Source organism: Centropristis striata, chromosome 13 (genome assembly GCF_030273125.1).
Source record: "Centropristis striata isolate RG_2023a ecotype Rhode Island chromosome 13, C.striata_1.0, whole genome shotgun sequence".
Taxonomy (NCBI): Eukaryota; Metazoa; Chordata; class Actinopteri; order Perciformes; family Serranidae; genus Centropristis; species Centropristis striata.
The window spans coordinates 3,362,131-3,380,823 of NC_081529.1; the positions used below are offsets into that span (position 1 = coordinate 3,362,131).

The window sequence follows — 18,693 nt, forward strand, 5'->3', positions numbered from 1 at the left end:
CTTTTACATTAAGATAATCAAGTTTTATGAAATGGTATGTTTAAGTTTACAAATAAGACATTATCTAATTAAATATGTGCTTATTTGCACACATTTCCAGAACATAGATCTGAATATTTGATAAAGCTAGGTTCAAACATTTAAAAAAAAAATTTGCTGACATATTAGAGTTGCAAGCTTTTACTTAGGGAGTTTGGATTGGATTTGAGTTTTTTCTCAATATTTTTATAAGGAGGTAAGGCACATTAGAACAGGAACCAATGTTATAATTACATGGAGTATCACATCACATCCGCATCACAATTGAAAATATAAACATATCGATACAATAGAAATACTGTGCATCATGAAGAATGAAGAGCAAGACATGCGGTCTGCCTCCTAGGATGTTTTCTTATTTTATATTTATGGCCCAATAGGAACATGATTGGGTGACTAACAAACAATGTATAAATAAAAAATAATAATTTAAAAAAAAAACAGTAAAAAATAAGGTGAAAATAAATAAGTAATAATAATAAATAAATAAGTAACTGAGGATTCTTGTATGTAATAATTAAATAAGTGTTTTAGCTACAGGGTGTAGACAAAATACAAGGGAGAGTCATGCTAACCTTTGGTAAATTAAGGAACACTACATACGCAAATAGACAACGTGTAGTAGCCTAAAATAAGCACCTAAATGTGTATTTTTCTTTTCTTTTGTTTGGAAGCAAAATAACCCAACATTTTGAAATGCATTAGTATACGAAAAACATTTATTTTAGATGTTTCTTCACAGCAGCAAAAAAACAACAACTGGAAAATGAATTACTGCAGCAGCAGAATAGAGTTTCCCTCATGGTGTTTAGAATTTCCGACAGCACTTGAACGCAGCAGCAGCAGCATACAGCCACTGAGCAGCGAGCGTGCTGTCAACCTGCGTCTGCAGGGCCGAGCTGCACATCACACACTGATGAGACAAACAGGAGAAACACTCCAGGTGCTGTGCGGGTTGTTTCAGGTGTGCAGGTGTGGAGGCCGCACGTGGTTTGCGTCACATCTGTAGCCGGGAGAAGGAGGAAGGAGCAGGTGCGCCGCCGGCCGGGATTTAGCCTGCAACCCATTTGTCTTAAAGGGTTACACACTTGGGGAGGCTGCACCGCTGTTGTTTGTTGTCACTTCCGGGCGAGCCGTCCGTGAATTAGCAGATCACAAGAAGAAGAAGAGGAAGAAGTTGATCAGCATCGATGCTCCGTGCAGGCAGGATGGAGGAGTTTGTGACGGAGGAAGAGGAGCCGTGGTACGACCAGCGGGACCTGGAGCAAGGTGAGACACCAGTCTGAGGTCTATGTGTGTGTGTGTGTGTGTGTGTGTGAGGGGGATGTAATGTAACAATGCTCCATCCACAATCAGTGCTGCTCAGGGCTGGATTCATGCAGGAGGGGGTGGATGGGAGCAGGGTGGAGGTTGCAGCTACTGTAAAACACACTGCATGCACGAGCGCACGCACTATGAAAACTGTAAAGCTCATAATATCTCTGCATCCATCTCTGTCTCTCCCTCTGACAATTATATTCATCTTGTCAGTGATGTTTCCCAGAATAGTCCTCCTCCTGTCTGTCTGTCTGTCTGAGTGAATGTTGCCTCTGTTTCCTCTGCCTCCTCTTGCATTCTTGCAGAGTCACATTTCCCACCCTGCACTCCTCTTCTCCTGGTTTTCCCTTTTTTTAATTGATAAAACACTGTTTATTCAGAATGATGTGAAAGCACTGATCGTGTGTGGCATTGTTTAGGGTGTGTGAGGGGAAGAAATGCTAAATCCTACTTTTTTTTTACATTTTTTTAAATTTTTTATTAAAGTATTTATTTAATTTTAAATTTTTCAACATATAATACAGACACTTACAAACAACCGAGACAGACACCAAAAACAGACAGGAAGAAAAAATAAACAAATAAATAAAATAAATAGAATAAAATAAATGAAATAAATAAATGAAATAAATAAAATAAATAAAATAAAATAAAATAAAATACATAAATAAATAAATAAAATAAATAAAATAAATAGAATAAAATAAAATACAATAAAATACATACATAAATAAATAAATAAATAAATAAATAAATAAATAAAATAAAAAATCCTACTTGATTTCTTGAGATGTGGATTTCACATTTTTTCAGCTCGAAAACAGGCCTGTGACTTTAGATAAACATGGAAGGCAAAAGCAGAAAATCTATCAGGAAGTGTTGTGTTTGGCTTTTTATTGATGCATAACGTAGCAGTGTGTTATCAGCCCTCTCAGTAAACACTTAAGTGGACACACTTTCATCGACTGTGATCTAAGAGGAGTGTATCCGGCCTCAGCATCACCCCATCCCCTGATTACCTGCTGACCCAGAGAAGTAAAGCAGCTTTGTGGCTCATCATCACATTATACATAGAGAGCAGAGAGTAATACCAGGTGGATTCTGCTCTATGTGTCGGTGTTATTTCTGTGTTTTCTCTGCATCTCATCTCAACACTATTGAGCGTGGAGCTTGGAGTCTTTAAGCCCCTGGCTGATCTGATTAGGGAGCCCCAGACGAGACCTCCTTAGTGGGGGATCAGAGCCTCCAGGCTTCGGGGTCAGATTGGAGGCTTGGAGTGCATGTCGTCATGCTGCAGCCGCTCTCAGTCGAGCAGGATTTTGCCCCAGAAATGCTGCGGTTACGCAACCACAAGGCGGCCAGCTTTTTAGATTTGGTGACCCCTGAGTTCATTATGATCTGACAAACATATGATGTGTGTCTGGGCAGATGGCGGCGTGATGATGTCATGTTTGTGCTATGTGAGGGGCCGGTGGTAATAAATAGATGACATGACTATATTTGTGATGTGAAAGCCTTTTGTGTTATTAGATGTCTGGGCTGATCTATCGCTCAGCTGATATTATCGGGCAGGTATTAAAATATTGTTGTTTATCACTATCTGCGTATGTGTCTTCTGATATGCGGAAATATGAAAACATTTTAAACAAAACCAGCTAAGCAGAAAATGATGCTTGGGGTAATGTTGTAATGTAGCTATTTATTTTATTGTGGTCATTTTATGTGTTTTTTTTTGGTCATTTTGTGTCTTTTTTGATCATTTTGTGGTCAATGTGTGTCTTTTTTGGTCATTTAGTTTCCTTTTTTGGTCATTTTGTGTCCTTTCTTAGTCATTTTGTCATTTTTTGGTCATTTTGTTTCTTTTCTGCGTCATTTTGTGTCTTTTTTTGGTCATCTTGTGTCTTTTTTTGGTCATTTTGTGTATTTTTTTGGGTCATTTTGTGTCTTTTTTGGTCATTTTGTGTATTTTTTTGGGTCATTTTGTGTCTTTTTTGGTCATTTTGTTTCCTTTTTTGGTCATTTTGTGTATTTTTTACTCATTTTGTGTCTTTTTGTGGTCATTTTGTTTGTTTGTTTTTTTGCGTGTGAAAGCCTTTTGTGTTATTAGATGTCTGGGCTGATTTATCGCTCAGCTGATATTATCGGGCGGTATTAAAATATTGTTGTTTATCACAGTCTGCGTATGTGTCTTCTGATATGCACAAATATGAAAACATTTTAAACAAAACCAGCAACGCAGAAAATGATGCTTGGGGTAATGTTGTAATGTAGCTATTTATTTTATTTGAATTTATTCTTGTATCAGGTCTGTATCAGTATGATCTGTGAGCTCCATCTTTTTTTATCCCAACATGTTATACCAGCTATTCTCAACCTTGGGGTCCCGACCCCAATATGGGTCGCGAGATGATTTCTGGGGGTCGCCAAATCATTTTGGAAGTCAGCTCTGTCTCCACTGTGTTTAAGTGTTCATGTGTTAATGTGTTTTAGAAGTGTGTGAAGAAATGTGTTTTCTAAATGTTAATGTGTTTGGTCATTTCGGGGTTTTTTTGGTCATTTTGTGTCTTTTTGTGGTAATTTTATGTCTTTTTTTGGTCATTTTGTGTCATTTTTTGGTCATTTTGTGTCTTTGTTGATCATTTTGTGGTCAATGTGTGTCTTTTTTGGTCATTTTGTTTCCTTTTTTGGTCATTTTGTGTCCTTTCTTAGTCATTTTGTCTTTTTTTGGTCATTTTGTTTCTTTTCTGCGTCATTTTGTGTCTTTTTTTGGTCATCTTGTGTCTTTTTTTGGTCATTTTGTGTATTTTTTTGGGTCATTTTGTTTCCTTTTTGTTTTTTGGGTGATCTGAACTGTGCGTGTGAAAGCCTTTTGTGTTATTAGATGTCTGGGCTGATTTATCACTCAGCTGATATTACCGGGCGGTATTAAAATATTGTTGTTTATCACTATCTGCGTATGTGTCTTCTGATATGCGCAAATATGAAAAGATTTTAAACAAAACCAGCAAAGCAGAAAATGATGCTTGGGGTAATGTTGTGATGTAGCTATTTATTTTATTTTAATTTATTCTTTATTTGAGTGTTTGGCAATTAACTGAAACTGAATACATCAGTTGTATATTTTATTTTTAATTAATATTTTATTGTATTTTTTAATAGTCTGCAATGGACTGATACTGAACATACACCTATGTTTATTCAGCTATATTTTAATTTTGATTTATTATTCATTTTAACAGTCAGCCATTGACTGATTCTGAACATACAGCACTAAGTTATTTATTTATTTATTTATTTATTTATTTATTTATATATTTATGTATGTATTTATTTATTTATTTACTTATTTATTTTTAATAGTCTGCAATGGACTGATGCTGAACATACAGCACTAATTTATTTATTTATTTATTTATTTTTAATAGTCTGCAATGGACTGATACTGAACATACACCAATGTTTATGTTTATTCAGCTATATTTTTTATATTTTTGTTAATTTGAATTGTCAGCTGATTCTGAACATACAGCATTGTTGAGTTATTTATTTTATCATGTATTCTTTTTTTTAATGATCAGTTATTGACTGATACTGAACATACAAGACTATTTCATTATTTATTAATTTTTAATGGTCAGCAACTGACTGATACTGAACATACAGCACTATTTAATTATTTATTTTATTTATTATCATTATTAATATTATTTTAATGTTCAGTAATTGACTGATACTGAGCATAAAATACTGATGTTTGTTTAACTATTCATGTTATTTTTTATTTATTCTTTATTTTTTTTCAGTGCTTAGTTCTGGAACTGGCTGATGATGTAACGTTTTATAATTATAATTCATAAATATTCAACTCTGTTATTAGAGTAAAGTAAGCAGCCTTCTGAGTATTGTTTTCCTGGGCATGTGTGAGTGCATCATCCACAAAGGAAAGGCCAATTTTCATTCCAGCTCAAAAATTCTCCATATTGTTTATTGTTTATTGTTAAAAAGATCCCCATTAGCTGTCACCAAAAGTGGGAGGAGCTAGTCTTCCTACATTGTAGACATTATTATATACGTCATCAGAAATCATTCCGAATAAGTTATTACATTCATATCTATTACATTAATTCTCACTTTCATACAGTAAATATGTTAATTCACTACTCATAAATTTAAATAGTGCATTCTCAAGTAATAATTAAAAGATACTTTACTATTCAGTTCACGTATATTCAGTTGGCAATTATTCCAATAACTGATAGCACGATAAATAACTGTTCTCTTTAAGGCATTTGATTTTGGACATGGTAACATCATCTGACCACCATTAGCTGACCTTGTCACATAAGAAATAAACCTGATCACATCTGACAATTTGGTTATATAAGAAAACAGGTTGAAAAGAATAGACAGTGTTTCTAAAAAATGTTGTTGTATTGCACGCCAACCTGTACTCTACCATTAACCAGGAATTGGCAATTTAATTTCTTGGAATTTTCCAAAGAAAATGATCTCGGCCTCAAAATCCCCCGTATGTGTCAGGCTCTTATATCTTATGATTAGTATTTCCTCAAAGCAGCTCCTCTCCTCTCACCCGTGCACACAATTCAGAATTACATAACTAAGACTCAGCACGTGTGGTCCCCGAGGAGCAGAAACACGGCTGTGACTGAGTTGGACCTGGGGGGTGAAGGCTCGCTGTGCTCTCTGCTCACACACTCTCACTCAGCTCATTATCACTCTGTGCTTCAGACCAGTGCTCACACATCAGTTCTGCATTGTTGAAACACAGAATTACAGAATTACAGCGTGTCCCCGTTTCCCTCTGCAGCACTCGAGTCAAATGTAGCAACATGGACCTGTGAGCTGATGATGCTTGTTAGATAAAGCTGTGGGACTCCAGCTGCATCATTACAGTCACAATAAATCACAGCTAATCTGGTTCACACCTACCATGATGCATGCGTGTGTGTGTGTGTGTGTGTGTGTGTGTGTGTGTGTGTGTTCCCGATACTGGTGATAAAACTCTGCGTTCATGTCCAGTAATGGGTGTCAAAGGTTCTCTGTGTTTCCTTTCTTAGTCATTTTGTGTGTTTTTTTTAGTCATTTTGTTTCTTTTCTGCGTCATTTTGTGTCTTTTTTTGGTCATTTTGTTTCCTTTTTTGGTCATTTTGTGTCTTTTTTTAGTCATTTTGTCTTTTTTTGGTCATTTTGTTTCTTTTCTGCTTCATTTTGTGTCTTTTTTTTGGTCATTTTGTGTATTTTTTTGGTCATTTTGTGGGTTTTTTTAGTCATTTTGTGGTTATTTTATTTCTTTTTTGGGTGATCTGAACTGTGCGTGTGAGATTCTGTTCAGTGAGCGGGGGTCGCGGACAACATGCATGTTAAATTGGGGGTCGCGACTCAAAAAGATTGAGAACTACTGTGTTATACAACCCAGATTCCAATAAGTTGGGACGCTGTGTAAAACTTAAAGTGGCATGCATCAAATTCAGAATTCAGAGTTTATATTTACAAAAAAAACAATGTTTATCAGTTTGAACATAAGACACTCCTTTTTGTCTTTTTTTTGTAATCAGATGCTTTAAAAAAAATTTAAGGCTTGTTGTGTCTATTTTATGGAGTAAAAAACTAAAGATGTAAAAGAATAAGCCAATACATGTGATAATATCAGGAGGAATAAATAGGTATATTAAAATATTTCAAATATAGAAGAGAAACAATTTGACATGACTTTTTTTGGTCATCTTGTGTCTTTTTTTGGTCATTTTGTGTATTTTTTTGGTCATTTTGTGTCTTTTTTGGTCATTTTGTGTATTTTTTGGTCATTTTGTTTCCTTTTTTGGTCATCTTGTGTCTTTTTTTGGTCATTTTGTGTTTCTTTTTTAGTCATTTTGTGTCTTTTTTTGTCATTTTGTTTCCTTTTTTGGTCATCTTGTGTCTTTTTTTGGTCATCTTGTGTCTTTTTTTGGTCATTTTGTGTCTTTTTCGGTCATTTTGTGTATTTTTTTTGTCATTTTGTGTATTTTTTTAAGTCATTTTGTGGTCATTTTGTTTGTTTTTTGGGTGACATTCTGTTCAGTTATCGGGGGTCGCGGACAAAATGCATGTTAAATTGGGGGTCGCGACTCAAAAAGATTGAGAACTACTGTGTTATACAACCAAGATTCCAGTTTATATTCACAAAAAAACAATGTTTGTAAAAGAATAATCCAATACATGTGATAATATAAGGAGGAATAAATAAGTAAATTAAAATATTTCAAATGTAGAAGAGAAACAAATCTAAGAATAAATAAATTAGTACATGTGGAAATATAAAGATAAATAAATAAATTTCACACCTACCATGATGCATGCATGTGTGTGTGTGTGTGTGTGTGTGTGTTCCTGTGGCTGCTCACGCCAGATACTGGTGATAAAACACTGGTTCATGTCCAGTAATGGGAGTCAAAGGCTCTCTGTGTCTCTTCCCGGCCTTCTCCTCCTCCAGTGCTGTGTTGCTATGAGTATGCAGAGCCAGCAGGGTTCTCCTCCTCCTCCTCAGTCCAGCGAGGCTCCTTCCCACCAGAGGAGATGAATAATGTATTTCTTCAAGCTGTGTTAAAAAATAACACCAACTGTGAGGGTGGTGGCGGTGGTGTTCTCACTGATCAGACCCCCTGGTGAGCAGACAGCTACAGGTCTGCATCAGTATGATCTGTGAGCTCCAGCTATTCTCAACCTTGGGGTCACGACCCCAATTGGGGTCGCGAGATGATTTCTGGGGGTCGCCAAATCATTTTGGAAGTCAGCTCTGTCTCCACTGTGTTAAAGTGTTCATGTGTTAATGTGTTTTAGTCTTTTTGGTCAATTAATGTCTTTTTTTGGTCATTTTGTGTCTTTTTTTTGGTCATTTTGTGTATTTTTTTGGTCATTTTGTGTCTTTTTTTGGTCATTTTGTGTCTTTTTTGATCATTTTGTGGTCAATGTGTGTCTTTTTTGGTCATTTTGTGTCTTTTTTTTGTCATTTTGTGTCTTTTTTTTGTCATTTTGTGTCTTTTTTGGGTCATTTTGTGTCTTTTTTGGTCATTTTGTGGTCAATGTGTGTCTTTTTTGGTCATTTTGTGGTCAATGTGTGTCTTTTTTGGTCATTTTGTGTCTTTTTTGGTAATTTTATGTCTTTTTTTAGTCATTTTGTGTCTTTTTTGGTCATTTTGTGGTCAATGTGTGTCTTTTTTGGTCATTTTGTTTCCTTTTTTGGTCATTTTGTGTCCTTTCTTAGTCATTTTGTGTCTTTTTTTGTCATTTTGTGTGTTTTTTTGGTCATCTTGTGTCTTTTTTGGTCATTTTGTGTATTTTTTTGGTCATTTTGTGTCTTTTTTTGTCATTTTGTGTGTTTTTTTGGTCATCTTGTGTCTTTTTTGGTCATTTTGTGTATTTTTTTGGTCAATTTGTGTTTGTTTTTTTGGTCATTTTGTGTCTTTTTGGTCATTTTGTTTCCTTTTTTGGTCATTTTGTGTCTTTTTGTGGTCATTTTGTTTGTTTTTTGGGTGATCTGAACTGTGCGTGTGAGATTGTGTTCAGTGAGCGGGGGGTCGCGGACAACATGCATGTTAAATATGTTGTAAATAATATGTTAAATATCAATGTTGGCCCGCGACTTTGTCCAAGTTTTAAATTTTGGCCCACTGTGTATTTGAGTTTGACAACCCTGCCTTAAGGGGTTTAATTAGGGGCAATGTTATGTTTCACATCTGATCTTAAATGAAGGCAGCCTGATCAGGGAGGTTCTGATGCTTTAGTTCTCCTCAGCTGCAGCGAGTGCTTCTCTTATAAACACTTGTCCAAATCACTCCTGGTGACTAGAACAAGTATGGCGCTGTGCGGTGGACTCCTGAGCAAAGACACTCACCAAACTTCCTGCTGTTTGTGTCTGTTCTTCTCTCTCGGCTCCTGTCAGACCTGCACTTGGCAGCCGAGCTTGGCAAGACTCTCCTGGAGCGCAACAAGGAGCTGGAGGACTCCCTGCAGCAGATGTACATCAACAATGAGGAGCAAGTGCAGGAGATAGAGGTATGCTTGTCCCACATACTGTAACTCTGCAAGTGCATGTTTCAACTAGTTATTGTGGAGCACTAGGGGGAAAACAGAATAACATCACAGGGAGGATCAGAACTGTTTATTCTCTGGACACCTTCTTAGTCTGAAGTTTGGCTGAGGATGAGTTTACTCTGCTGCAGATGTAGTACACCACTCTGAAGGAATCACATTAAGAACTGTGACTGTCATGAATGTTTGTTTTGGAAAGGCCAGAATATGTTATATGTCTTATTATAATAATAATACATTTCATTTATAAGGGCCTTTCTAAACACTCAAACACATTGTACAATAATTAGAACAAGAATAAGTCTTCTAGACTTCCAGCCAAAAAGATAAATCTACATCACTGTGCACATTTGCATTTCATTTCATTTGACTAAATTTCATTCAAAAATAGTTTCATAGAAAAATGTCATAATTTCCCTATAATATATATATTCATATCTAAGAATAAATAAATATAGAAATGTATAGATACATTCTAACAATTTTAAATGTATTTTCACATATTTGTTCATGCATTTCTATATATATTATATTTGTTATTTATTTATTCATTTATTTTTTGTTATTCCTTATTTTTCTCTTATTGAAATTGTGTCTTTATTGTTTTCAGCTTTTATATTTTAACATTTTTGATTCTCATATATTCTCACTTTTTTTTTCTTTCATATATATATATATATATATATATATAAAAGCTATAACACAAGTTTCAGGGGTAAAAAGGTCAAAAAACGGTCCTAAAATTTTATTGATGCATATAAGTGTTGATGCATATAAGTATTATCTATGCAAAATGACAAAAACACCCTATTATGAGATGTCCAAAAATGACCCCCTCAAAAAAAAGTCAATTATAGTCTGTTGATACATGTGGTAGTATATTTTGCCAGAAATAACAGATAAACAGCATATTATGGGATGTCCAAAAATGACCCCCTCAAAAAAAAAAAAGTCATAGTATAATATGTTGATTTTTGTCAAAAAACGTAACATTTTAAAATGCCTAAAAAGGCTTAAAATGGGTCAATTATACTCTGTGGTAGTAAATATTGTCCAAAAAAAAAGGAAAAAAAAACCCCAGCATATTATGGCATTTCCAAAATTGGCCCCCAATTGAAGTCATACTATAGCATTTCAATTTTTGTCAAAAATGGTCTTAGAATTCAAAATTGCCCTGAAATGCTCAAAATTGTCCTATTAGTATTTCATCAAAATACCACAAAAATCACAGAAAAGTATGCTTTCAAAATTTCATGTGGCATAATTTGAAAAAATATATATTTTAATAATTTACCAACGTTTGGACATGAGAAAACAGCTGATGGACACATGGAGGAATAGGACACAGGTGTGCTCATTCATGTGAATGAGTGTCTTTAATCAAATCAACGTTAAGTAGGAGGAGCAAGTATGTCATAGTCACAGTATGTCATATACATTTGTATCAACTTTCCCTATCAGCTGCAAATCAGCCTGTAAGATTCCCTCTCCCCTGTGCAGCACCTGTCCAAGCAGCTGGAGATGTTGAGGGAGATGAACGAGCAGCACGCTAAGGTGTACGAGCAGCTGGACGTGACGGCCAGAGAGCTGGAGATCACCAACGAGAAGCTGGTGCTGGAGAGCAAGGCGTCACACCAGAAGATAGACAGGTATCACACACTGACGGGAGAACACATGGACATGGAAGGAACAGTTTTGAAGCTGAACAAGTCCAGGCTACATCATAATTCCAGGAAGCAGATTTGTGATTTACATCGCTCCACATTTGTACAGAGGACTTAACATTTTTGCTCTCTTTAGCAACTTCATAATCATAATCAGGGCTCGAAGTTCTTTACAAAACATATTAGTGGTCTAAAGATTTAAATGGCTGCCTGTGTTCTTCCAATATGCTCCTTCACATTCCTTATGCTGTAACAGCTCACTGTGGCTTTAAGTCAACCTAATAATTATTAACATTTTTATTATTATACAACATAAGACAGACACAGTACAACCACAAACAACCACAGTATAATAGATCAGACATAACAAACCACAAGACACGCATACACATACACTCATATACAAAATCAAATTACAAACACAAATGGGGGGCAGTACTGTACCATTGCAATTAATTGTTCTTTTCAAAATCATGTTCATTTCATAATCTTTTTCAAGTTAATTTACATGGAAACAAGGTGACAATGTGACAGTGGGCTCTTACAGGGCTGCAGAGCAAGAGTCCTTCCTCATCTCACATTTGGAATTCTGCGATAATTCCCATAACTTGTTCCCAATTTATTCCAAAATTATCATCATTCATCAAATCGGTCATTCGCTCCATTCCAAGGAGATCAAAAAATTCAAGTAACCATGATTCTTTTGAAAAACAATTTCTCTTACGTGTCTTCCAATTCATCAAAATCATTCTTTTGGCAACCAAAAAGCCTAGGCCTGCTATTTTTTTAAAGTCAACCTAATAATGACGTAACAAGCACGTTTGTGTGTGTGTGTGTGTGTGTGTGTGTGTGTGTGTGCACAGGTTGACGGGCACCATGGAGACGCTGCAGGGTCAGGTGGACAGCCTGACAGCTCGGGTGGAGGAGCTGCGCACTCTGGAGGAGCTGAGGGTCCGCAGGGAGAAGAAGGAGCGGCGCAAGACGGTTCACTCCTTCCCCTGCCTCAAAGAGCTCTGCACCGCTCCAAGGTACCTGGCAGGACGTTATTTTATCATCAGCAGTGTGCAAGTCGCTCCCAGAGTGTAGTTCAGAAAGATTTTTGACATAATTCTGTATGCTTGAAATTATTTTAAAAAGTTACAGTTATAACTGGAAATCTGTTCAGACCGTCATCATGTAAACGTAGCCATAGTCTGTTGATACAGTACAGGCCAAAAGTTTGGACACACCTTCTCATTCAATGTTTTTCCTTTATTTTCATGACTATTGACATTGTAAATTCATCAAAACTATGAATGAACACATATGGAATTATGTACTTAACAAAAAAAGTGTGAAATAACTGAAAACATGTCTTATATTCTAGTAAGCAAAGGGTGGTTACTTTGAGGAATCTAAAATACAAGACATGTTTTCAGTTATTTCATACTTTTTTGTTAAGTACATAATTCCATATGTGTTCATTCATAGTTTTGATGCCTTCAGTGAGAATTTACAATGTAAATAGTCATGAAAAAAAAAGAAAAACGCATTGAATGAGATGGGTGTGGTAGTATATTTTGCCAGAAATAACAGATAAACAGCATATTATGGGATGTCCAAAAATGACCCCCTCAAAAAAAAAGGTAATTTTGCATCTCTTCCTGATTGGTATGTTTCTCTTTGAGTGATGTTTTGGAGTTAAAGGCCATGGGGGCCCCTGGGCCTGGACCAGAAATCCAGCCATGCTTTAAAGAATGTCCAAGTCGGTGCCCTGATTGCACGATTGTTCAGTTGTCAAGTTATTTAACAAGTTGTGCTTAAACAGCAGTTTTCCTCTATTGATCAGGTACGAGGACGGCTTCCTGCTGGCCAACCCCGGCAGCGTGGACCTGGCTGAGAAACGTCCAGCGGATGAGGAGAACGAGCGGCTGAAGGACATCGTCTCGTCCCTGCGCTCGGCGGTGGCTTTAGAGCGCTCCGAGAGGGAGGGCGCCGAGCGGGAGTGTGCCACCGTGCTGCAGGAGTTTGAGCGTCTGGAGCAGCGTCTCCTCGGAGCGGAGGGCTGCCAGCTGCGGGTCCAGGAGCTGGAGGCGGAGCTCCAGGAGATGCAGCAGCTCAGGAAGTCCAGGGTGTGTCTGATCGGGGGCATGGAGGACGGCCTGGAGACGCTGCTCAGAAACGGGCCCGAGACGGACACCCCGGAGGACGCCATGGGGCTGGAGGACGGAGGCGAAGGAGGTGTCGGAGAGGAAGGAGGTGCGGGGCAGCAGGGAGGCCCGGTGAGGAAAAGCTGCAGCGACACGGCTCTGAACGCCATCTCGGCCCGAGACGCCTCAGGCCGGCGCCAAGGCAGCTACGCCCTCCATGCTAACGGCGTGCGCAAACGCGGCATGTCCATCCTGCGGGAGGTGGACGAGCAGTACCACGCCCTGCTGGAGAAGTACGAGGAGCTGCTGGGGAAGTGCCGCCGCCACGAGGAGAGCCTGTGCCACGCCGGGGTGCAGACCTCGCGGCCCGTCTCCAGAGACCCCTCCATGAAGGAGTACAGCATGGTCTGCGCGGGGCCGTCCACCTCAGAGGCGTCTGCTGCCGCCGCCGCCGCCGCCGCCCCTCCCACGCCCCCTCAAACTCCCTCCACCCCGGAGGCCCTGGAGGGGATCAGCAGGCAGGTGGAGCAGGTGGACAAACGGCTCAGCCAGAACACGCCGGAGTACAAGGCGCTGTTCAAAGAGATCTTCTCCCGCCTGCAGAAAACCAAGAGTGACATGAACTCCACCAAGAGCAGAAAGAGCCACAAATGAGCCGCTGATGCTACAGGAAACAGTGACTGCACAAGATTTAACTTACCTCGCTGTTTTTTGAAGAGTCCTCGTCCTCTTAGATGAGGGATTAATTACAAGGCTGATTAATTACAAACTGCCAATTGTTTTATTTCGCTACATGGTGGAAGATGGTTGATGTGGATGAAATGCCTTTTCCATAACGGACAATTAATCAGAATGAAGAGTTTTGTTGAACCTGGTCTCACAGGAATCTGTGGAATAGCCACGGATTTGCTTAACTCAAAATCCGTGGAATAGCCACGGAATCACTCAAATTTCCGTGAAACTGACACGGATTTCGCTACAATGCAAGTTAATGACAGTCATATCCCGTGGCTATTCCATGGATATTTGTTCCTATTGGTTTGTTCCAGGTCACGTGACTTTCAAGGTCCCGGCGGTCAGAACAAAAAACATGGCGGACAGTTCTCTCATTTTTAGTGAAAAAAATCAATATTTTGACTTAGTTTCTGCATAAAAATGGATTTTGATCACATTTCTAGCGAGAAATATATGTTTTATTTTCTAAATATTCACTCAGTGAATGTACATAATCACTTTGTATGTTGGAATAGCCACGGGATATGACTGGCATTAACTTGCATTGTAGCGAAATCCGTGTCAGTTTCACGGAAATTTGAGCGATTCCGTGGCTATTCCACGGATTTTGAGTTAAGCAAATCCGTGGCTATTTCACGGATTCCTGTGAGACCAGGTTGGTTTTGTTTCTGTCTTCAGGCAGTCTAGTGTGTGATGTAGTATTTGTAGTTGAAATGCAGAAATTATTTAACTATTATTTTTGGAAAACAATAATGAAGCCAAATCATATTTAAAAAAAAAAACAAGCTTTTGAAAAAGCATTTGAAGCATGTATCTAATAAACACTAAGTGCTGAACAAGTCTTTTAAAGCAGGTAAAAACTAAAATGACACTTTTGACCAGCTTGAGGTCACGTAAAGATGCAGCAGTGATATTTGACTGTGTGTGTAGTTTGAATTGGTTGGAGGGTAATATTTGTGGAAGAGTAATGCATTTAGTGGAGAAAAAAATATTTGCTTATCTTATAACTTTGAAAGTAACATCTTTAAAGTTTCCTGGAAAAATATTGCATTTTTTTTGTAGTGAAAAGTATTCATGAAAAAATAAGCTTATGAATTAATAAGATTATCTGAATTCTGAGATAGTCTAGACGGATTTCAGAATAAAGGCCTTTTTATGGGTACAAGTCAGGAACCGGCCTACCTTACAGATCTCCAAAAAAAATGGTTCCCAAGCGAAATTTTGAGTTTTTGACCTTCTAATTTGTATCAAATAGCCACCAAATTGCCCATCTTGCTCAGTCGTTGGACCATTTCCCCTTAGTTTTCTTGTAAGTAGGCAATCAAAGATGAGGAAATTAAGTTTCTGGATCTATAGTCTAGGGTCAGAGCAAGGATATAGTGGAGGCTCAGTGCCTTTTTTATATGTATAAATATATGCAAAATACCAACTGGAACATTTAAAAGTAATATTGATTGAAAATTTATGTCGGCCTTAAAAAATGACACAAATAATGCTTAATTTCACCTTAAAAGTTGATATTTTGCATATACATATATATATATATATAAAAGACACTGAGCCTCCACTATATCCTTGCTCTGACTCTAGACTATAGATCCAGAAACTTAATTTCCTCATCTTTGATTGCCTACTTACAAAAAAACTAGGGGAAAATGGTCCAACGACTGAGCAAGATGGGCAATTTGGCGGCCATTTTGATATGCAAATGAGAAGGTCAAAAACTCAAAATTTCGCTTGGGAACCATTTTTAAAAGCTTTGTAAAGTAGGCCGGTTCCTGACTTGTACCCATAAATGCTCCTCACTTTAACTTTTTGGACAATTCCGTCTAGACTAAGAGGTTATCAGAAAAATTGCCATTTTAGATTAAAGATAATGGTAACACTTTAGAATAACCATCTAAGTAATGTTTATAGATGGTTTATAAACAAATTATGAACCATTTACAAAGTGCTATACATATTTAATCTTTAAATGGTTTCAACCAATTTCTTAAAGGTATATGAATCATTTCAAAATCATTAACATACTAAATATGGTGTTAAAAATGTAATAATGAGTAAAACTAAAACTATTAATTATAATTTAATTGTTTGTTAATGGTAAATTAATTATAAATATACATTAATATACCATCTATTAGCCATTTCTACATAATTTAGTTAGTTAAACAGTAATAAATTATGTATTTACCATTCTAAATGGCCTATAAACTGTTTATAAATTATGATTAAACATTAATAAACTATCTGTTTACCATTTATAAATGATGGTTATTGTAAAGTGTTACCAAGATAATTATCTCAATAAATCTGAAAAACAATAATTCCATAAAAACCTGTCATCTGTTAATTCAGAAAAATCAAACATATTTTTTTTCTCAAGTTAATTGCATTATGCTGCCAAAATTCCTCCAAGACAGCTGCCAAAGTGTACTGTGCATAAGTGTGTGTTGGCGATGTGTTTACTTGTCATGGTTTTTTCTCATTTCTCTGGTGAAGGAGACAGCGCCAGAGATTCCTCTGTGGTGTTTTTACAGCATGCATTGCAAGCTGCAGAGGAACGATCTGTTTCAGGGATTAGTTTGATCATTTCAGACACGACAACATAATGGGTTCTGTGCTGCGACATTGTCAAAGTTGTTCTTGTGGTAGGCCATTTAAAATGTTTTGTTGATTAAAATAAATGTATTGAAAATGTTATTTTTCCTGCTAAGTGCTCAGGTACGGAGGACAGAAGCTGGCAAAATAAAAAAATAACCTGATAAATGAATGTGCCACTAAATGTACCAAAAATGATCTGAATATGATGTTGGCATTCATTGAGTGACATGAATTTAAATAGCTCAAAATTCATATTTTATTTAAGTGTATTAATTTGAATATTTTATTTTTTAATATTTATGCATTCCTCTTAATTATTTCCCTTTAAAAAAAAATACATTTATTCACTCTTTGCAAATAAGGGGGCTGTCTTAAAAGTGTGTCACATTTTATCAATGCCTAATTTGACAATTTTTCTTTTCGTAGATTTAATGACTATTTACTATTACTATTTATTATAGATCTTGGCAGCTGTGGTCCATACCAAGGTTATTATAGTTAACGAAAACTAACAAAATAACGAAAACTAAAATTGAAAAAACATTTTCGTTAACTGAAATAAAAATAAGTTTTTAAAAAAACGATAACTAACTGAAACTGTATTGTGTGGTTACAAAACTAACTAAAATTATGGTGAAAATGTCCTTAGTTTTCGTCTTTGTCAACTTTTTTCATTCATAATTCAGTGTTTCTATTTCAACATGCAGGAACACATGGTGAATATGTTTACTGAGACTGGGATGTCTACACTCCAACCAAAATACAAAACACCCTGAACTATAAGAGTTAATAACCTTATTGAGGCTGAGATGGATAAACCAAAGGAAATAAAGGCACATACCCATTACAAAAAAACTAAAACTAACACTAAAACTAATAAAAACTAAACGAAGCATTTTCAAAAACTAAAAACTAAACTAAAACTAGCAAACTCACTCTAAAAACTAACTAAAACTAACTGATAACCACCAAATTGCCCATCTTGCATAGTCATTGGACCATTTCCCCTTAGTTTTTTTGTAAGTAGACAATCAAAGATGAGGAAATTAAGTTTCTGGATCTATAGTCTAGGGTCAGAGCAAGGATATAGTGGAGACTCAGTGCCTTTTTTATGTATAAATATATGCAAAATACCAACTGGAACATATATATATATATATATATACATATATATATATATATATATACATATATATATATATATATATACATATATATATATATATATATATATATACATATATATATATATATATATACATATATATATATATATATATATACATATATACATATACATATATATATATATACATATATATATATACATATACATATATATATATACATACATATACATATATATATATACATATACATATATACATACATATATATATATACATATACATATATATATACATATATATATACATATACATATATATATACATATACATATATATATACATATATATACACATATACATACACATATATAAATATATATATATAAATATATATATATACAAATATATATATATACACACATATACATATATATATATATATATACATATATACACACATATATATATATATATATATATACATATATACACACATATATATATATATATATACATATATACACACATTTTTATATATATATATATATATATATATATATATATATATGACACTGAGCCTCCACTATATCCTTGCTTTGACTCTAGACTATAGATCCAGAAACTTAATTTCCTCATCTTTGATTGCCTACTTACAAGAAAACTAAGGGAAAATAGTCAAACTCTCTCTAAAAACTAACTAAAACTAACTGAATTTGAAAACAAAAATTCACAACGAAATTAAAACTTAAACTAATGAAAAATCCAAAACTATTATAACCTTGGTCCATACTCACAGAGGCAACAAATCAAATAAAGAGATCCAGGTAGTTTCAGTTGAATAAAGCAACAGGACACATGCAGGCTCGGTCTGAACACTTTAATGTGAACACAGGAGATCAGTAAACTGTAGGTAATACAAGAAGCACACATTGAGTCAAACCCAACCCACAGAGAAAAACATCAGTCCGTGACACGAGAGCTCACTGA

General features: G+C 35.8%; 1 protein-coding gene across 1 annotated transcript; it reads left to right on the top strand.

The window, feature by feature from the left end:
• The first annotated feature begins 1,202 nt into the window (after window positions 1–1,202).
• Window positions 1,203–14,519, top strand: cdr2l (cerebellar degeneration-related protein 2-like). The gene is made up of 5 exons (XM_059348256.1): window positions 1,203–1,308; window positions 9,296–9,408; window positions 10,945–11,093; window positions 11,972–12,136; window positions 12,937–14,519. Exons 1-5 carry the CDS (start codon window positions 1,230–1,232, stop codon window positions 13,889–13,891), a joined length of 1,461 nt encoding a protein of 486 aa, XP_059204239.1. The 5' UTR covers window positions 1,203–1,229; the 3' UTR covers window positions 13,892–14,519.
• Window positions 14,520–18,693: the final 4,174 nt, after the last annotated feature.